Consider the following 22,090-nt stretch of genomic DNA (forward strand, 5'->3'; position numbering starts at 1 on the left):
TCTTTCTCTCTCAGAGTGGCTAATGGGTTCAAACCGCTGACCTTTCAGTTAGCAGCCAAGCGATGTAACCACTGAACGGGGACTTAGGGGGCAGTACTGCTTAGCATTATCTAGTTGGTGGAGCCCTGGTGGTACAGTGGTTAAGAGTTCAGCTACCAATTGAAAGGTCAGCAGTTCGAATCCACCAGCTGCTCCTTGGAAACCCTTTGGGGCAGTTCTGCTCTGTCCTGTAGGGTCGCTTTGAGTCAGAATCGAAGACAATGGGTATCTAGTTGGTAGAACTTAGGAACTTCATTTGGCAATGTACGTCAAATTTCAAGTCTCGGCTCAGTCATCATCCTAATTTTAAAAAACTCTGTTTTGAAATATAGCATGCAGAACAAAAATTGAAAACAATAAAAATACACAATTTACAAATAATTAACAAAGCAAACATCCTGTTAACCAGCACCAAGTAAAGAAATAAAACTCTGCCGGGCTACCTTGCTCTCAGCCCGTCCCCATGAAAGTACTGCATAGCCTGCTTTTGGGGGCAGGCATGTCCTTGCTTTTCTCTAGCATTAGTGCCTGTACCTGCCCACCTAAAACTGTATACTTTGGGTGGGCAGCTTTTGAAATTCATATAAATGGAATCATAGTTTCTATTATTTTGCCTTCTATAACTCAAAGTCCCCTATTGTGAAATTGATCTAAGTTGATGCGTGTAGTCTACTGTATAGTAATCCATTGTAAGAAAATTTAACGTTGTGTATTCCTTCTGCTGGAGCCCTGGTGGTAAAGGGGTTAAGCATTCAGCCGCTAACTAAGAGGTTGGCAGTTCAAATCCACCAGCCGCTCTTTGGAAACCCTATGGGGCAGCTCTGCTCTGTCCTAACAGGTCACTGTGAGTGGTGGACATTGGTACTGTTCATGGGTCCTGGCACACATGTGCACGAGGTGTTCTCCTAGGAGTAGAATTTCTGGGTCTTAGGGCGTGTGTGTCTTCAACTGTATTCTAGATAATGCTAAACTCGTTGTCGTTGAGCCAATTCCCACTCACAGTGACCTCATAGGACAATAGAACTGCCCCATTGAGTTTCCAAGGCTGTAAGTCTTTACAGAGCAGGCTGCCACATCTTTATCCAAGGAGCGGCTGGTGGGTTCAAACAGCCTACATTTTGGTTAGCAGCCTAGCGCTTAATCACTGTGCCACTAGGGCTCCTTAGATAATTCTAAAGTGTTGTCAAAAGTGGTTGTACTGACTACAACCAAAGACCGTGTGACAGGGAGCACGACAGAGAATCCCTGATGGAGCAGGAGAGCAGTAGGATGCAGACTTCAAATTCTTGTAAAAAGACCAGACTTAACGGTCTGATTGAGACTAGAAGGACCTGAGAGGTCATGGTCCCCAGACTTTCTGTTAGCCCAAGACTGGAACCATTCCCAAAGCCAGCTCTTCAGACAGGGATTGGACTGGACTTTAAGACATAAAATGATACTGGCGAGGAGTGAGCTTCTTGGCTCAAGTAGACACATGAGGCTATGTGGGCAGCTCCTGTCTGGAGGGGAGATGAGAGGGCAGAGGGGGACAGGAGCTGGCTGAACAAATACGGGGAATACAGGGTAGAGAGAAGGAGTGTGCTGTCCATTGTGGGGGAGGAGCTAGGAGTGCATAGCAAGGTGTATATGAATTTTTATATGAGAGGCTGACTGGGTTTGTGAACTTTCACTTCAGGCGCAATAACAAAAAACGTGGTTGTGCTGATTCACACCCCCGTCAGCTGTTTGAGAGGTGAGGTCCCTTGGCTTTATATTCTTGCTAATGCTTGATGTTGTCACTTTGTAATTTTTGCTGTTCTCAGGAGCAGATATGTCATTGTGTTTTTAATTTCTTTAATTGTTCAGCACATTTTTATGTTTCTTGATGATTTTGATTTTCTGTTTCCTGAAGAAACCATTGAAGTTTTTTGCCTGTGTTTTTTAATTAGTTGATTCATAGGAGTTCTTTCTGTAGTCAAGATATAAGGTCTTTGTTCAGTTACATGTGTTGAGAGAGTCTCTCACAACCTGTGGCTGGATTTTTACTTTCTTTGTGGTATTTTCTTTATTATTGTCATTCACTGAGGCATAAAGTGCAAAGATTTTAAAAGTCTGTCTCAACCGTGTATACACCCATGTAACTGTCACCCAGATAAAGACAGAAGACCTGTCAGTCACCCTGGAAGGCTCCTCGTGCCCCTTCTCAGTCAGTACCAGTCCACAGAGTTAACCTTGTTCTGACTTCTGGCCTGTGCTGTTCTGAGTTCCTAAGTGTGATGTTGTCAGATGGATCCGTCTCCGTCTGTGGTTAGTGCTTTTGGGGTCTTTCTGAGGACGCTGAGGTCATAAAGAATAATCCGTATTTTCCTAGAAGAGCTTTATAGCTTTGCCTTTCCTGTTCAGATGTCTATAACCAGCAGAAGCGATTCCTGATTCATGGTATACAGTCGGGCACAGTTTCTTTGTTTCCCCAGTGATTATGCAGCTCTCCACCCACACCTCTGTGGGACTGCCTTTGTCGTAAGTCATCGTCCTTACAAGTGTGATTCTTCTGGCTTTCTCTTCTCTTTTAAGTATGTTGGTCCCTGCACTGATAACTGCTTTATCTTAATTCTTGTGACTTTGTCATCTGGCTACCTGGTGGAGCAGATGTCCAGTGTTGAGCCAGCCTCGCGTACCTTTCCTGTATCCTCCTGTTTGTTGCTGGATTACTTCGCTGATGTCAGTCATCCATCAGCATGTGTTCAGTGAGTACTTGCTGTGGTATGTGGTGCATATTGTCCTAGCTGCTGGGAACACAGGTCACCCAAAAGAGACACTGTCTCTGCTCTCATGGTGCTAGACTTGGAGACAGGGGCTAAAGTTACCCAGATGAATGCACCATGGCCTTACCTCAGGAAATGCCTCCTGTGCCCTGCACGTGCTGGCACACAATCTCTAGGGACTGCCACCTGTCCTGTATCCTTAGCTCCCTGAGGGGGGAAACATGGGCTTCACCTCTTTCCCTGTAGTACCTGGCAGGGAGTGTGAGAGCAGCAGCAGCCTGGATAGAGCTCATCTTCTCCCCAACTCCTCAGGGCCATGCCCCTCCCCCACTCCTCACAGCCATGCCTGTGTCTTCCCCGTTCTTCCTGTTTTCCCTCGAAGCACATGACCTACGCACCCTCCTTTCCCACCAAGGCTCCACGCTCCCCCCCCACGACTGCAGGTACCGCTCATCTGAATAGAATTCCTCCCCATCGTCATCCGCGCTGGGCTAACGCCTTCTTGGCCTTCAAGCCTGGCTTTAAGTGCCGTTTATTCAGAGGGAGTCTTCCACAATCTCACCTCCAGCAGGGCCCCCTCTTACTGTTCAAACTTATCCTGTACTTGAGCATCTTAGCCGTTATAACGGTTTGTAATTATGCATGTGTTTCTTGCGACCGAGTTCATCTTGCTGACTGGGCATCAGGTGGGAGGCCAGCACAGGATCCTTCACATGGTGGACACCTACTGAATCAACCTATGAGTGTGTACACACACCACCTCCTCTTCCTCCCCCCCCCCCCGTGGTGATGACCTTCACTTGCCATCCCGTAGTTACAAAGTGGCAAAGGGGCGAAGGAGGAAACTCTAAGAAATGTGTCATAGCTAGTGGAAACTGCCCGTGGCGTCAGATTGTGGTTGGGAAACGGTTCTTAGAAGATACGTTAAACAATTCACGAATCTCTAGGGCCATGCTGGAGAGCAAACGGTGTTGATAACTGAATTGCTAGGCAGGGGTTTTTAATCTGTCGACAGAGGTGATGTGGCCTGGCTTTATCTTTGACACCCAAAATCTTCAGCTCAACGTTGTTGACTCATAAATGAGTCCTAATTGATAACAAAGCTAACATACTGAGTACCTCTTTCATAGCAGGTAGTGGGTTTTTTTATTGTGATCCTGTTTAATCTTCATGGCCACTCTATGAAATATATACTTTTATTATCCCCATTTTGTAGAAAAGGAAATGGAAGCAAGAAAAATTTGGTAAGTGGCCTCAACTAGCCGCAGGAATAACAGTTTGAGCCTGGACCTTCTGCCTCCAGGGACCAGGAACTTGGCCTTTGTGCTTTACTGCCCTTTGACATAGTGAGAGATCATTTGTCTCTGCTCATTGTACGGATGAGGAGACTGAGGCCAAGAGCAGTGAGGCCGTAGGCTGCTGGGCTTGGGAGTGGAGCTGTGGCTGAAGGAGCCTGAGCCTGCAGCCTGCCCAGGGCTCTGACCGAGGCTCAGATGTGGGTGTATTATGACAGCTGCCATGCCAGCCCCGTGACAAGCATCTTGTGTAATCCTTACATGGGACCTGTCCATGTTCACAAGTGAGGTTGTAGAAAGTTGTACAGCTTATGGAATGGCAGGACTGGAATGTGACCCCAGGCCTGTCCTACTCCCAGATCTTACTCTCACCGCTAGGACTCCTAGCCGGTCCCCTTTCCATGCTTGCCTCTCTCCAAACTACCCTGCACACAGCTACCTAAGAGAGCATCTGGATTTCTCTACTGCAGCCCTTTCAGTGGGCTCTCATTGTATTAGAATAAAATACAAACTCCTTTAAAGAAAAAAACCTGATGTTGTGGAGTCGGTTCCAACTCACAGCGACCAAGTAGAACTGCCCCGTAGAGTTTCCAAGGAGCACCTGGTGGATTCCAACTGCCAGCCTTTGGTTAGCAGCTGTCGTACTTAACCAATACACTACCAGGGTTTCCACAGACTCCTCAGTGTACCCTAAATATCTGGCCTTCACCTGCCCCTGCCTCGTTCCCTAGCTCTCTCTTCCGCGCGTTCTTCTCCAGTCATGCGGGTTTCTCCTCGTGGTCTCTTGTGTTACTTGAGGCTTTGGCATATCTGCCCCCCGCCTGCTGCTGACTCCCTCAGCTCTTCAGATGACTGGTGTCCATCACTCGGGTCTTGGCTCCAATGTTACCTCTTCAGAGAGGCCTTCCCTGGCCTCCCATGTCTGACACATAGTTCTGTGATCAGTGTTCATCATACCACCGTGCCAGCTTTGCCCGTTGCTTCAGTGCCCGCCTCCTACTGAACTGTAGTTCCCTGTCCTGCCAGGTGCTTCGTCTCCAGCGCCAAGCTTAGGGCCTTGTGATCTGCCGGGTGAGTGGGTTCCATTAAAGTCTAGAGAGACACGTGAATGTGTGATTCACGGTTTAAGGTTTTGTTTATATGTAATTCCTTGCTCTTAACAAAAATTCCAGTGTAAGTGTCAACAAGCATGTTGTTGCTAGAGAAGAGAAAAAAATGTTAAAGGATTAAATTTCTAAGATTGAATGAGAATTCCCCCTCCCTCTTCCCTTCCCCCATGCCCGCAAAGTGAAATAGCCAGCTCTACAGAAATTTTAAGGGACAGATGTGCCGGGGGTTTAGAAGCTAACGTTACCACCCTGATGAACTTGGCTTTTAAATAGCCTCGTGTTGTTATTGGTCTTCATTTCCAGTTCCTGTTGGAGCTGTTCGCAGGTTATGCATTTCTACTGGGGGTTGTCCTGCTGAAAGTGGACACGGCAGAGCCCCTGGTTCGATGAGGATGGGCTGGAGTTACGGGTCTCCGTGTTGAAAGGAGGAGAAGAGAGAGTGCTCAGCCCCGAGTCACCTGTCTGAACAGGAGGGAAGCAGACAGTACCAAATGAGGACAGCCACCCTCCCCGTTGACCCTGCAGCACAGGGGTGCCTTTGGTGAAGGCCCCACCTCCACATCTGGGCCTGTTCCAACACATGGGCCACCCCGACTCCTGACTTTCTGGGAGATGTCTGGGTGGGGAGGGGTGCAAGGGAGAAAGGGTGAAGAGGCAAGCAGCACGGCCTTGGGGACCTGTAGAGCAGACCATCCCCAGGTGACTGGTGACACCTGGCCAGGACAGTGGTAACAGGCACGCAGTATGAGAAGGGAGCCTGACTGCCGTATCTGCTGTGACTTGTTTATTCCAGAACCCGCCTGAAGTGCCACATGTTTGTGTTCTTTTAATCCTTCATGCCTTAGAACTGTTTTTGACCCTTGGCTATACTTCATTAATTTTGAGATGTCATTAGTGCTAGACCAACACTAATCTTCTATAATTTAGAAGGATTACTTACTTTTTCCACTCTGAATTTGAGTTCCATTTTGCACTGTTAGTTCATTAGCTAGTTCCAGATATCGTCACACTAACTGGTATCTGTAAGCTTATTTTATCACTTAGGATTTCTTTGAAGAAAAAGGGGCCCTCTTTCTATTATCATCAGGCCTAGCGCACATTTTATTGACTGGTGGCCTTCAGGGCAACCAGGAGGAAGGCCTGCCCTGCCGCTCCTGCTCCGGTCTCTCGGCTGACTGCACTCGCTGGAGAGTGCTTGGAGGCAGGTGGCACAGAGGGCGGGTGCTGGCCACGGTGCCACATCCAAACCCTGGCTCAGCCAATTCCAAGTCGTGTGGCCTTGGACACTTAGCCTCCTGTGTCTTGGTTTTCTCATCTGTAAAACGAGGGTGATATCGTCTACCACGTAAGACTTTTGTAAGAATGTAATGCTTACATGAAGTGCTTAGGATAGCACCAGACACATGCTCCATCTTAGCACCAGCGTGACAGGTGCTGCTGTTGTTTTTATTAATAGTTTTGTTGGTGTTACGATCTGCAGATAAACTGACAGCCCACGCGTGCCCGAGAGACACTCTTTGTACGAAGCTTTGCCTGCGTCGATGGTGGTAGTGTACTCTGTGAGCAGCGACTGATTGGAGCCAGCTTGTTCTTGGATAATCCCTGTACCCCAGAGAGTGTGGATACTTTATGAGCATCCTCTCGTCTGGCAGATGGGGCCTTGAGCGAACTGAGTGTTTCTGCTGTGCTTCCATCAGCCTCCCTTACAAATTCCTGTGTCACTGGGCTCCAGGTGACCTGAGAGGCCCCACTACAGCCTCTTCTTCCGCCATCTTGGCAGTGGAGCTCAGCCAGTGCACTTCCTGGTGGCGAGCCTTGGGTTTGGGTGGAAGCCCTGGGGCAGTAAGCTTTTTTTAGGAGGTGACTGTCCCCAGAATGCCGCCTCCCTACCCGGCAGGAGGGCCAGCGTTGTGTGGTGCATGCACTGTGTCGTATTTTGCAGCCCAGATCTAGTGGCAACTCTCCTTTAAGGAGGCTGAATCCAGGCACCAAGGTGACATTCACCCAGCACGTACTTAAAGTGTGCCTCCTTGTATGTGTGGCAGGAGACACAAAGACGAAAAGTAGGTGTCCAGCCCATAGGTGTGCGAGCTTTCCCCAGGAGGAGCTGGAGAAGTGACACGAGGGCAATGCAAGGAGAGAAGTGGTGTGATGGAGGCTGTGTACAGGGAGGAGGGACCGTAGGGGCCGTGATGGAGGCTGGGTACGGGGAGGAGGGGCCCTCGGGTGTGATGGAGGCCGGGTACGGGGAGGAGGGGCCTTGAAAGGTAGGCTCTAGAGGAGTTGCTGGTGCCACCACCATTGAGCTCCTGCTACCTGTAGGTGCTCTACTAATCATGTTCTAAGCATGTACTAAGCGGTTCCCCTAGGAGCCTCCACCGTGACCTTGGAGCAGAGTCTGCTGTGTGCTCAGTTACCCTGCCGCCCCAGATACAAATGGAATGACTCCATGGCCCCAAAGCCCTTTGCTGTGGTTTGAGTCAGAAGTGGTCTTGGCTGTTTCTGATCCTGAAACCTGTTGTGTGACATCAGTGCCAGACTGTGACTGCTGTGTGCCACGCTTCCTTTCAAGTGGTCAGTAAAGTGATTCCAGAATATGCCATGGACAAAATTAGTTTCAGTGCTTTGGGCTCTTTACCACCAAAACACCCCATGGATGTGAGGTACCTGCGAGTGCGGCCATTGCGCGGCCACAGAGCCTTTGGAGTGGGAAGTCCTTGCGATGACTCCATCTGGGCAGGGCAGGGCAGGAAGTGATCATCTTCCCATTACTTCACTGCAGAACTGACAGCTGCCCGGCAGCCACAGTTACTCGCTGCTAATCTTAGTGCTGTGCTTTCTCCATCTGGGACTTGTAAAGGCTGACCAGTCAGGGTCGGGCCCAGGGCGGGTGGCTGCAGCAGCACTCCAGGGCTGTCCCTGTGGCCCTCGCCCACGGGAGCACACTGAGGAAGCTGACGTTGTGTAAGACGGAAAGATGGTTCAGGCATCACACCTCCTTTCTCTCCCCGGAAAAAAAGGTCAGTTTATAGAAAGTAAACTGCATAGCAGGGACGGTGAGCGTGGCCTTTAGGGCAGGGTCACAGAGAGAGTCCTGATTTGGGTGATGCCCAGAGATAGAGTTGCTCTAGTTGACAAAACTCAGCAGGGTTCTCTCTCGGGCCTTGGGACCATTTCCTTTAACCTTCCGTTTCCCTGGAATATGGAGGCCAGGATGGCAGCCTCAGCTTTTAGAATGGGTTTCTGAGATGACATCGGCCTCCGTCAATCTGAAAGCTTTTCCTCCTCCTTGTAGCATGTGTCATACACAATATTAGGTTATGTTCCTCAGATGGTGACCTATGATGTACAGATCCCCACCCTCTTCTATTAGTGTGTGTTTTCAGCCGCTTTCAGTATCAGCAATTAGCCATTAACTGATAAATTAGAGGGTGCACACGCACAGGGCTTCAGCTGGTGTTTTCAGTGCCATCAGGATATACCATGCTACAGGCCACAGGGCAGCAGACTCAGCCCTGCGCGGTAGCACTGAACCACAGATGCTCCCTCATGTTAAAATACAGAACGCGGCGGGAAACTGGATACCAAATAGCCCAATAGTTTGGAGGAGGAAGAGGGAGCCCCGATGGGTGGTTGGTGGTGGTCCTGAACGTGCACCGGCTCCCGCGCATCGAGCCCCTCTGTAGCATGTGCACAGACTCCCGCTGCAGTTTTCTGAATGAGAGAGCATGGTGCTTAACTCCGTGACGTATGTGAGAGCTGAGAGTAAGAGCTGTTTGTAACTGCCAGGGACAGAAGCAAAGTGAACTTGAAAATGAAAACGAGTTAATCTGCGCAGGCTAACTTTGTGGCACTTTGTAAAGGAACAGGGACAGCGTTTTTCAGTTTTATTCCCCCACAGAGGCCTCTGTTCAGTCCCACCCACCCCCACTCACATGTGATTTGTGGGTTCTTGCCCTATGCTGCCCAGGGCACAGTGCTGTCTTAGCCGCGCTTTCCTTCAGTGAAACCGGGGGTCCTGTGGCTGTGGGGTTGGAAATGCCTTTTTTTCTCTCTCTCTCTCTCAGAAAGCAGACACTTAGCAGGATGGAGGGACATGGCAGCCATGTGGTGGTAGGACTCCTGTGAGACTGGGCCAGAGAACTGGGCCCACTGGGGGACACGTCACTGACGCCACGTGAGTCCTCGGACAGTACATGAGCGAGGCAGGGTGTCAGAGCAGGGAGAGGAACCTGTCAGGCCCCACTCTGCGCTGTTTTCCTTGGCTGCCGGCAGCTGGCTTATTTACAGGTATTTTGGTTTTCAGCAATGGAAAGCATTTTCAGAACAATTTTAAAACTGAACTATTCTGTACTCTGAAAAAATTCCTCAAGGTAATAGTTTAGATATGGCAAAAGTATTTAGTAAGTATACTCCTTTGGGGAAAACCTTGTCATAACATGGAAGACAATTACATGGCTTTGTGAAAGCCTGGTGAATTCGGTTTGCCTAGTACCAAATGTCACGGCCTCAGGCCAGCTCTGTAAAGGTGCCTAATGCATGCTCTGCGCCCTGCTAAGGCTCACAGCACAGAGATCCCCTGCCTTCACTGGCTTTTTTCTCTAAAATTAATGTTTAAAAATATATCCTGGAAACAAGAATCAAATGTAAACCAAACCCACTGCCATCACGTTGATTCCTACTCACAGTGACCCCTTCGGGTTTCTGAGGCTGTAAATCTCTACAGAAGCAGACTGCCACGTCTTTCTCCCACGGAGCCGCTGGTGATTCTGAACCACCAACCTTTCGGTCAGTAGTCAATGGCTCTAACCACTGCGCTGCATGTATGTACAGATACGTATCCTGAAAAGTTAGTATAAAACATTCTTAACGTATTTAAATTGTTTCAAATAATTTGAGTGTTTTCAGTGCCAGTACTTTTTAAAGTTTTATTTATTCATTCAGCAAATTGAATGGCTTCCATGTTCTAGGCCAGAGGCTGGCAAGCCTCTTCTGTAAAGAGTCACGTAGAAAGTGTTGGAGGTTTGCCATCCGTGCGGCCACTGCCTCAGCAACTCGGCCCTGCCCTTGTATCGTGAAAGCAGCCGTGGACAGTATGTAGCGAAATGCGTGTAGCCGTGTTCCAGTGAGACTTCAGTATGGACACTGAGATTTGAATTTCAAATAATTTTCACCTGTCACAAAATAGTATTTTTTTTCTTAACCATTTAACAATCTAAAAACCATTTTTAGCTTCCAGCCATGCAGAAACAGCCATCGTTTGCTGACCCCTTTCCTTGGCAGTCCTCTAGACACTGGAGGGTAGTGGGCAGAACCAGGCCCCTACATTCCAGTAACCTGCAGGACTTTAAACCCCATTGATTTAATAGCTGAAAGAATATTGCCTTTAGTTAGGGGGAATCTGTCTCATCAGCGGATTCCAGTTTTAGGCTTTTAGCTCACCTGACTTTACCCTAAAGGTGAGTTTGGCCCATAAATCTGCTTACCAGTAACGAGCTTGTCCTGAAGTATCTCTTCCATATGGTGTCATTTCCCAGCTAACATTTTTCTATCTCCCGGTGTCTGGTCACCTAACTTGCACAAGGCATTCAGACTTGCACCTCAGTCTTTGAAAACCCCGACATAAGTCTTTAAAGCCTCGGAGGAAATGGCGACTCACTTTCCCCTTCCCAGCACCCCTTGGGGTGATCATTAAAGCCTCCCTGGTCTTGGGGTCCTGTGTCAGAGACGCGGGAATGCTGTGGAGCGCGCTGAGCCCATGGGACCCTGCCGCTGGTGCCGAGTGCAGGGCTTCTGGGCAATTTTGCAACAAACAGGCTCACGCCTTCTATTTGTAGTCACTATGGAAACGTTAGAAGCTCTCTTTGTAAAGCTAAGCACACAATGAAGCGCTTCAAGTGTTGGTAGGATTAGACTTGAGAAGATGTTTAATTTTCTCCCCCACTCTTTCTTTCTTTCTGTCTTTTTAGATAGGGAACAAGAGGGCGATGTGAATGTTAACTGGAACTTGCTTTAATCTCCCTGTGACGCTTAGGGCTGCTGGGGTCCCTGCCCGCCATCTGGGGTCTTGGCCTCTCACAGCACTGACAAGGGAGGTCATCCATATTCATGACCCAGGGATGGGGAGCTGTGAGGGGCAGTTCTTCAGAGCCGGGTTTTCTTTGCAACTCAAATTGCGTGAAAGGAACAACTTAAAAAATGAAGTCCAAGCCCGAGACAGCAGTGCCAAGGTATTCTCATTGGACATAGGGACAAGCTAGAGTGCCCTTGTGTGGTGTTTAACTTGTACGTAGACGACACAAACGCCAGAGCGTAGAGAGGGTGGATGACCCACACCTGCCCCAGGAGAGGGTATGCAGACACGTGATTCTAACTTCCTGAAACAAGCCCTCCTTAGGAAAGGAATGAAAACTCATAACATGTGAGGATGTTAAATAACACAGTTAAGTGAAAAATGTTGGGGGTTTTGTTACTCATTTAGTTTCCTTTTTTCATATAATTTACTTTTTGCTGAGAATATACACAGCAGAACATACGCCAATTCAACAGTTTCTAAACGTGCAATTCAGTGACATTCACGTTGTGCAACTGGTGTCGCCCTCCCTTTCTGGGTCGTTCCTCCCCAGCTGACAGAAACTTGCCGCCTCCTGAGTTTCCTATCTGATGTTTCAAGTTGCCGTTGGCCGTTTGATCCCATATAGATAGATCTCAGAAGAGCACAATGATCAAGGCAGACATTCTTTACTAGTGAAGCTAAATTGTTTGGTTTAAAGACTTCAGGGAATATTTTTGGTTTGAAGTTTAAAGATTATCTCAGGACAATAGTTTCAGGGGTTGCTCTAGCCTCCAGAAAGTCTGGATTCCATGAGAATTTGAAATTCTGTTCTGCATGTTCTCCGTTTTGATCAGGATTCGTCTGTAGAATCTTTGATCCAAATGTTCAGTAATGGTGACCGGGCACCGTCCCGTTCTGGTCTCATGGCCGGAGGCGGTTGTTCATGGAGGCGATCAGCCACACATGCTATTGCCCTCCCCTATTCCTGACCCTCCTCCTTCCTCTGTTGCTCCAAGCGAATAGAGACCAATTGTTTTACCTTGGATGGGTGCTTGCGAGCTTTTAAGACCCCAGGCACTATGCAACAGACCAGGAGATAGGAGCACTAAACACAATACTAGGCCAATTAATCATTTTTCTTATTTCTGTCGTTGAGGGTACTGAGCAGGAGTTGACCCTGATGTGGCCTTGTGACCGTAGTTCCTCTCAACCCTCCCATTCCCCTCGACTTCACCTCTTTTTGCCCTTTGAAGATCAGCTTTGGAAAAAAAAAGACAAAAAGGTGTTTTCTTCTTTAGACTGCAGTGCCTCTTCTGTCGGGTTGTCCCTTTGGTGGCTATGCCAAGAATCCGCTCCTTGTGAAATCCTTGACAGTCATGGTTGGTTTGTGATATAGGCTGCCTGAACACTGACAGGCGCTCGGACTGCCATCTTGGCTGTGTACAGACTATTGCTGAGCGAGGCCCCTGGGGCAGACAGACTGTCCCGAGGGACACTGATACATGCCTCTTACTCACATACAAAATGGGGGTCATGTGAGTTCTTTGCCTACAGAAACTAGCTGCCAGGCACTCAAAGGGTGAGTTGCTGTTCAAATACCAAGCGAACAGTATTTCAGAGCGTGGGATAAGAGGGCTGCCTCCCACAGATGAACGTAGTTAACAGCCGTCCTTTCGTCCTGTCCATGTGGCATGCTCCTGGTGTTTTGTTGTCATGTTCCTTTTATTTACACAGTCCAGCTTGCTCTCCTGGTTGCATTTACGAGGGTTTACTTTCATTTGATTTCTCAGCTCTGCAGAGCCCTGAGTCAGGAAACCACGCTGAGGACGAGAAGGAAAAGCCCACGCCTTTGTGGGTCCCTGCAATTCCCAAGGCCCCACCCATGAGGCAGGTGGGAGGCCCGGCCATCCATTTGTATGTCCGGCAAACAGTGACGAGCACTGCACTGGGGACAGAGGACGGAGCTGACGAAAACATCCATCCTGCTTGTGAGGGAGGAGTCACCGTCTGTTAGGGCAGACAAATACAAACAAACAGTCTTGGCTTACGTCATTTCAGTCAGCATGCACTGGACGTCCACCCTGGGCCACAGCAGTGAAGGGACATGGGTCCTGCCCTGAGAGAAGTGTGTCGTGAGGAGAGCTGTAGGAATACACAGCGGGGCAGCTGACTTAGTCTGGTGTAGGGAGCACAGTCGGGGGAGGCTTCCCAGAGGAGGGTCACTGTAGCTGAGCCCTGGAGAATTTGTGTGCCCCAGTTCTACACGGAGGGGCAACTGCTGGGGAGGGAGTCACGTGGACCGGTGCAGGGCCAGGGGTGGTATTTGGTGTTCCTGGAGCATGGGGTGTGAAGGGCATCTGGTACAGAGCTGTGCAGGCTGGAGGTGTGCGTCGGGCGGGGGGGGGGGGGTGGTGCCAGCCCTGTGTTAGGGTCATCTGAGGCTCTGGGAGATGATGGCGGTGTCCTCCAGAGACTGGTTTGCCCCTGGCTGTGACTACCCCCAGGCCCCCTCCAGTCTTCAGTTGCCCCTCTGAGTGTGTTTTTGAGATTTCCTTTTTCCTACTGTTAATTAAAAAAAAAAAAAAAAAACTGTTAATTACCTACCTATAAATGAGTGACCAGGACGTTTTAGAAGGAAGAGAAGTGTTTTGCTGCTGTCTTTTAGCATTAGAGAGTTAAACACCTGGACTAAAATCCCCAGTCTTGTGTTTTTGTGCCTGGATTTACCCCCAGGTGTTTGATCCTCCGCCAGTTCTCCTCCTGATTATTACTGCCTCCCCTCGTCCTGCGGAAGGTGAGGACGTGGTTTGTATAACGTCATCTGGATGGGAAGTCAGTCACAGCAAATAATTCCTTGCTCAGAAATCCACTTGTCCGTTGGAAGGTGTTTGACACCAGGGCCCCTTGTTTTTATTCTCTCCCGGCACAGAGGGCACAGAGGGAGGATTCAGCGAGTGTGGAAAAGAGGAAAATTCAAATTCGGTTTTATGCGTCTGAGGGCGCCTATGGATTCTGTCTCCAGAAAAGAAATGCAGCCTTAAAGGGACCTAGGATTGATCAGTAAAGGATTACAGACAAATGCAGAATGAGACCGTCTCTCCACCCAGGGCGGGTGATGATTATAGAATTTCAGCAGCCTAGCACCCACAATTCCTGTTCTTTCCATCTGGAAAAGTAAACCATTTATACCTACAAGTGGTTTCCGTGATAAACCTCCAAAGACCAGTTGGTCATTCACTCAACAAACATCTGTCAGTCTTTCTTTGTGCCAGGCTCTGGGTCTAGCCCAGCGCCCCAGAAATAACTTTCCCAGAGTGCCTGCCTGTCCACAGCTGATTACAGCGTGGGGTTCCATGTTAGGACCCCCCCCCCCCACATGGGGAGTTGAGGAGGCCTCGTTAGGACTGGGAACCCACTTGTGTATTAGAGGGACCCCTTATGGAGCAGCCTTTTAAAAACCCAGAAAGCACACTTCAGACAGAAAACTGCCGTGCTTCTACATCTCGGTCACCTGACCTCAGTGCGCAGGTTCGTTGTTTCACTAGGGGGAGAAATGGAGAGATGAATTTGCTTCGTTTTCCCAAATACTACAAGAGCCCCAGGCTCTTTGAAGCCATTCTCTGTGGCACCCAGTTTAGGTTGGGAGAACTAGAAGGATCTCAGAGCCAGGCCTCACCACTGTGCCGGGGGGGTCCAGGCTGGAGCAGAGTCGGGGACTCCTCAGCTGAAGGGCCCGACGGATTTTGGGTGTGTAGACACCGTTGAGCTCTGGTGCTGGAAATGCCTGAGCAGAAACGATGTGATTACAGGGAAGAAAGACCCGTTTTTCCTGATACCTTCTATCTGATAGCTGGCAGGGAGACCTCTCTCTGGCAGGAGTGTTTATTCCACCCTCGGCTTGCGGCGCCTCTCTGGGTCTGGGGGCTGGGCCCACTGGGGCAGCGCCCAGCCACTGACAGCCTGGCCCTACAGCCATTTTTACCAAATCCTTTATAAAAAAGGTAGGTAGGAGCAATTTAATGCTTTCTGAGGTTTACTCAGCTCTCGTTAACTACATGAAAGAACTCTGTAAATCATCAGCGGCGCTATCTTGTTCTTTGTTAAGTTGTCTTCTGTCTGATTTGAAGGACACCTTGCAGAATGTTTAAGATTAGAGCCCGAGGCACAGTAAGGCCATTAGGATCAAATACTTTCTGGAGAGCACAAGTATTCAAAGAAGCACACCAAATCCTTCAAAGGCCTCCCAGCTTCCTCGTTAAATGCACCACTGGGGGAAATTCCATGGTGAGCCCTAGGAAACAGTTCTCCTGTATAACTGGGCTTGCTTTAGGCAAGGTGATTTTCCCGTCTTACTCTTCTTACTCTAACCTGACGGCGTCTTGTCTGACTCTGCATTGCTCCTCCTTCTCCTTCCCTGGTGCCTCGGTAACAATAATCCAACAAAGGAGTGAGTGTGTGTGTGCACACTTGTGTTTGTAGACTTCAGTTTCAGCTATTTTAAGCCTTTACTTCCTCATCTACTCACTGATCAGGTGCTGGCTGAGTGCCCTTTACATGCAGGTCGCCAGGCCTCATACACGTGTGCGGGACATGCGTGTGCCCATTTGTGCATTATGGCTTTAGTTTTCTCTTGCTTTGGATCCATGCTCATAGTCCATCCTTGAGAGAATGGTGTTAATTGGCCGAGTTTTTGTGTCCCTGTGCCCACCCTGCTCCTTTTCCAGGAATTTGGCCTAAACGTCCACGTAAAGTCAGGAGGCAGGCTAAGTGTGTTGACAGTTCCTTCACTCTCGCTCCAAGTTCTGACCCAGTGGGTGGTGTATACAATCCGAAACCTCACAGAAGACAATAGCCAAAACCAAGATCTGATTGCAAAGATGGAGGAACAGGGGCTGGCAGACCCATCCGTTCTTAAAAAAATGGGCTTTGAAGTTGAAAAGCGGGGTGAAAAGCTGATCCTGAAACCTACAGGTGAAGCACCTCAGCCGGTGAGTACCCTCAGGTGACCCTTGGCTCCCTCATGGTTGGTAGGAAGCTCCTTCCTCCCCACTGCTCCATCGCCATTAGCAGGGAGAGGGTGCCTTTATACAAAATGATGGGAGAGTTTGCCTTCTAAAATGATTTACCAAAGAAAGCCCTAAATATAATCACGGACAATTTTTTCTTCAGGCCTTATGCTGCTATTTTCTTGAAAGAGTTAAAATTTCAAACTTATCCTGAGGGAGAAGTATAAAAAAGCATTGGTAAAATTTATACATGGTCTGAAAGTAAGTTTCTGACAGGAATGAGATTTTCTTTAAAAGATGGCTAATCTTCATCCCAGCAAGAAACACAAAACAAAAACCCAGAAAACTGGTCTAATACGGAGTGAGGATCTTCGGGTCTCTTGGTTATTTCTAGCCAATGACAAAGTTTTCTGTCCTGTGTTTTCTTTGCCTGATGATTCTTGTAAATAGACTTGTTATAGCTGCAATTTTTTTTTTCTTTCTAGTGAATGAACACTCCACCCAAGTATCTGAAGTTTTGGAATCTGTTTCATGGATGTTTCATGTTCTGCAGTCTGTGAAATTCCAGGTGTTGGAAGATGTATAAGTATAAGCCCAGGACCGTGTAATCTTCTCGATAGTGGGGTTAGATGCATATAAGCTGAAATGTGTAAGTAGACAAATACCCTGCCGTTTCTTTGCTTTGAAAACATTTAGCTGTCTGGTTTACCTTTGTCTCCGTGGCTACGACGTGCATTTAAGTAATAGATTGTACTTACGGTGGCAGCAAATAATAAAGTCTTCTCTTTGAGCACATCCGTTGTTTGGCAGAGACTTGGATATTTGCTTGAGTTCTGTTTGTTCCTTCAGATAGCCAGTCAGTCTCACTTCTTTTATTTTCCTCTTCTCATTGGGTTTCTGAACTCTGGCAGCCAGTTGAAGTAGTTTCTCACTGTGATTAATTCTAGCAGTCTCTTTTCACCCCCTCTGCCTTTCCAAAACGTTGACAAGACTCATTTCCAGTTAATTAATTTGAGAGATGCTGAAGAATAGAGACCCTACCTCTTCATGTTAGGTAGTGGCTGTGTTGTCATTGACCGCTCCTCTGGAATGTGGAATGAGATGGGTGGGAGAAAGCAGGGGCCATTAACTCTTCTCATTCCAAATTGTTCTTCTTTAGGCTTCTTGCAGCCCATCATGTTCACAGTCAGTGCCTGTGGCGGTAGTCAGGAAGGAGTATTTTACTGCTTAACTTGTGTGCAGTACCAGGGTGTCAAGGTCCATCCGAGTCTTCAGTGTGAAAAACACCAGTCTCCCAAAGGTGCTCCTCAGTTTTAGCCAGGGCTTCACTGTAATTGCAAAAATAGCTTTGGGGAGCAGGCGTTCATTTGACGTATATCTGTCTATCTGGCTGTCTACCTATCAATATAAACTTGTGTCAGAGGTAGAGTTGGAATAAATGTCCTTTATAACCATCAGGTCATCACCGTAATCAACAAAACGTCTGATGGAAGGCAGCCCACATGCTGAATTCTCAAAATATATCATCTCCTTGAACAACCACATTACTAAGCGAAAATAACTTGGAGATTTCGTATAGTTCATGTTACACCCTGCAGAATAAAAACAAGGACTCAACCAAAAGTTTTACAGAAATACCAATTGTCCCAAAGTAAAGTGCTCCGAAGTATTTTCTAGCCAAACTTCAGGTGCTTTGTAAAGACAGCTTCCGCGTGTTAAGAAGGAAAGGAACGTTTTCCCATCCCCTGTCTGATGCACTCCATGTAACTTGGGATTGTGGTGATCGATGAATAACATTTTCTCTCTGACATTCCATCAGTAAAGAAGCTGTATTTAAAGTTCACAAAGAAGTTATTCTCTCTGGGACACAATGAGTTAAAATCCTATTCTCTAAATAGAAGCCTGCAGAGAAAAAACAGTGGGGGTCCCTTTTTCCTTTTAACAAGTTTGCAGTAGACACGTCTTGTTTTGCTCCTTCAATGGATGTATGCACACCAGTGGACTGAAACAGGGCAGTATAAACCATACAATAACAAACACAAATAAATAAAAGGGAGCCTTGTGCAAGTACAGAATGGGGGATGGTTATGTGTTTTCTAAATAGGAAGTGTCGGCCTTGCAGAGTGAAAACATGCTGATGGCTGCATTGTGGCTGCCTTTCAAGGCCCCTGGATAGATGAATTCTTGAACACAACAGCTTCCCTGTCCTTGGCCAGGGCACCCCCAGCTTCTGAGAGCCTTGTTTTACATGCCTTAGAGGATTAAATCACCACCCCAATCAGTTGTTTAGGAAAAAAGAAAAAAGCAGGCCAGCCTTAAAAAAAAACGTACGAAGAGACAGAATGGTCACAGCAAGGTTTGTGACGATATCACTGCCTTCAAGAGCAATGACAAAGCAGTTGTTTCATAGCCTGCTTGGTCTTAAAAGACAACGGGAGAAGGCTCTCCTGCTTGATACGGAGCCCAACGGTTTGCAGAAGCGTTTGTTAATACCTTAAGAACTATAAATTTCAAAAATACTTGTTTTCCCAATTTTAATTCTGTGCTGTTAGGATTTGTCTACACTGTATATGTGTCCATACTAACACATCTCGTGTTTTTTTTTTCCCCCAAAGCCAATACCGAGATGCATTTTTGATCAGTAACTTCAGAAGCACAGGACTTTGGAAACTACAAAATAATGTCCGTTTTGCAGAAACGGGATATAGAGAGATGATTGAGGTGACTTGAGCTACCAGTTAGTACATTTTACGTCAGAAATGAGTGTCTTATAGATGTACGTCTTATGACAGTTCTCTGTGAAGGCATAGGTACTATACTCTTATAGCAGCACCTGAGATTTAAATGTTATTTAGGTGATTTTTTTTCCATTCTTTAATTTCTGTGTTTGAATGAATAAACAAAGATAGCACAACAACAAAAAATGCCAATGTTTGCAGGAGTAAGATACTATTTAAATTATATTCCACGGTCAGAAAGTTCTGCATATAAAGGAGTCAGTTTTGACATGTGAAACAGTAGAATTAAGGCAGAATTTTGAAATGTGTAGAAGATGAGGGAGAACCTTAACATTTCAGATGTGATACAAGACTAGTCCTTTGGGGAGGAAAGGGGGGAAAAAAAAAAAAAAAAACAACCTCTCAGTGCTGTCCAAGGTTCTGATAATTTCAGCTCCAGCGGCCTATACCCAGTGCCGTCGAGTCAGAAAAATCGATTAAAAACCTGGTTTTCAAAACCGAGTTGAGATTTTTTTTCCCCCGTGTTTGTATGCTACAAAATCCATTTTCCTCTTTCCTACACATTTTTATATATTTATGTGGGTTTTTTAAGTCAAATTTTACTTAGGTGATATTTCATGGTATGAACTTGATTTACCATCTACAATATATGTAGACTTTTAAGCTAAATTTTATCTCTGAATGTAGTGGGTGTAGTATTACTCCTTCATTGGGCTTTCTTCATCACAGCCAGAGACAGGCCAGTGAGCAATGACTTTTTGAAAGCTGTTTTTTCTTACTTAAAAACTTAACACACACAGTTGTCATATATTCATTTTACATCATTTAAGGAAGAACTTAGGTCATGTTTTAGAACACGGATGTCATTTTTATCAGTTATTTGTTAAGTATAGTGGTTAAGACTTAAACTCTAGAGCTGGATGCCTGGGTTCCAGTCCTCCCTCTCTTGCCTGTGTAACTTTAGGCAGATTACATAGGCCCTCTTTGTCTCCATATCTTCACCACTGAAATGGGGCTAATAATACCACCTACCTCATAGGGATGAGAGTAAAAACAAAGAAATAGATAAATACATATGAATAAATGAAAATAATGGTTAGGACGGTATCTAAAATGTAGTAAACATTCACTAATAGTTAGTTGTTACCATCCTTGCTACTTCATCCATTTTTAAGCCCTTAATACCTTCATTGTGGATCTCTCTGATGGAAGCACATGTACTCTGAAAACAGAAACAGCGTCTTGCTTCTGCTGGGCTTAAATGGTAGGTGCTCAGTAAATGTATTTTATTTATTTAGCAGATATTAATCATTCAGCCCTCATAGCAACTATGCAGTAAAAAAAACTAAATAAGTTCTGTCAATCCCATTTTATGGATGACAAAGTTAAGTCTCAGCGAAGTTGATGCCGAGGGTCACATAGCAATAAATACATAGTAATTCATTGCAGTAGTTAATTGGAAGGGAGTGAGTGAAGAAAGAACCATGGCTTCTCTTCCCAGAAGCATGGAAAGTAGATGTAGCAGCAGTGCCTATATTGTGGCCCTGGGCCTAGAACAAGGAAGGCTCCATAGGAAGAGCTCAGGCTTTGCAATTACAAACATCTGAGTTCAAATCTCAACTCCACTTCTTACCAGCCATGGCCTTGAGGAAGTTGCCTAACCACTCTGTGCCTAAGTTCCCTCCTCAAACGGTGTACTAGGCTGGGGATACAGTTGTGAACGAGGCAAATAGGCTTGTGCGCTCCTAAAGCTTATGTTATGATGAGGTCAACAGAAAATTAACAAGCAGGCTAATGCATAAAACAAGAGCAGCACGTAACGGTACTTAAGTGTCACAGAGGAAATAAAGATGATGATGCTGTGAACAGTAACTGGGTGTCCTTTCTGAGGTGATCCCATCCAAGCTGAGGCAAGAAGACTGAAAAGGAGCCAGTCATTCAACAAACCGGAGGGAGGGCATTCAGGCTGAGGGAGCAACAAGTGCAAAGGCCCAGAACCTGGAGAAGCTTCGCATAGTCAACACCTAGAGGGTGGCCGATGGGGCCAGAATGTGGTGTCCGGTGCAGAATGGCGTGAAGCTAGGTCAGAAGCGTGAGCAGGGGTCAGATCATGCAGGGTTGTATAGGTCATGAAAGGGATTTTAATTTTACTTTAGTTGCATTGGAAAGCTATCGAACAGTCTTAAACAGGGGCGAGAAAATCCACTTCACATTTTCAAATGACCACTTATGCTGCTGAATAGAGATTGGAATGGTGAGCGGAAAGAACGAAAGTCGAGAAATGATGATGACTTACACAAACATGGAGGCAGTGGATATGGAGAGATCAGAATGAGAGACATATGTTGGGTAGAATCATCAGGATCTGCTGGTAGACTCATTGAGAGTGGTGGTAGAGGAAGTAACAAGAATAACTTCTAAGGTTTGGGTAACACCTGGGTCCTAGATTGTACTATTCACGGAGATGAAAAAGGTTGATGTGAAGAAGAGTTCTTACATGTGTTTTCTTTGGGGCACGGAGAATCAGTTCTATTTTGGGCAAATTAAATTTGAGATTTAAAAAAAAAATTGGAAATACAAGAACGGAGCTCAGAAGAAAGGTCAATGCTGGAAATCTGTATTTGAACTCATTCATTGTACAGGTAGATGATATTTGAAGCCATGGAAATAAATGACATCTATGAGGAGACTGCACCACACATCTGTCAGTTTGTCATACATGGTGGCTTGCATGTTCTGTGACGCTGGAAGCTGTGCCACTGGTATTCAAATACCAGCAGGGTCACCCATAGTGTACAGCTTTCAGCTGAGCTCCCAGACTAAGAAGAAGGATTTGGCAGTTGATTCTGAAAAAAATTTAGCCAGTGAAAACCTTATGAATAGCAGCAGAACACTGATAGTACTGGAAGATGAGACCCTCAGGTCGGAAACCACACAAAATATGATTGGTGAAGAGGTGCCTTCTCAAAGTAGAGTCTACCTTAATGGTGTGGATGGGGTCAAGCTTTCGGGACCTTCATTTGCTGATGTGGTATGACTTAAAATGAGAAGAGACAGCTACAAACGCCCATTAATGATCAGAACAGGGAATGTATTAAAGTCCG

The 22,090-nt window shown here is 46.7% G+C and overlaps 1 protein-coding gene across 3 annotated transcripts in view; it reads left to right on the plus strand.

Annotated features, from left to right (window-relative positions):
• ATXN10 (ataxin 10) overlaps positions 1–17,043 on the plus strand; it is a 214,281-nt gene extending 197,238 nt beyond the window's left edge. For all 3 annotated transcript variants that reach the window (XM_049884658.1, XM_049884655.1, XM_049884656.1), the window contains 2 exons: positions 16,043–16,230; positions 16,734–17,043. In XM_049884658.1, the coding sequence (XP_049740615.1) occupies positions 16,043–16,230; positions 16,734–16,736 (191 nt within the window). In that variant the 3' untranslated portion in view covers positions 16,737–17,043. The remainder of the gene's footprint in view (positions 1–16,042; positions 16,231–16,733) is intronic.
• Positions 17,044–22,090: the final 5,047 nt, after the last annotated feature.

This window comes from Elephas maximus, chromosome 4, assembly GCF_024166365.1.
Source record: "Elephas maximus indicus isolate mEleMax1 chromosome 4, mEleMax1 primary haplotype, whole genome shotgun sequence".
Taxonomy (NCBI): domain Eukaryota; kingdom Metazoa; phylum Chordata; class Mammalia; order Proboscidea; family Elephantidae; genus Elephas; species Elephas maximus.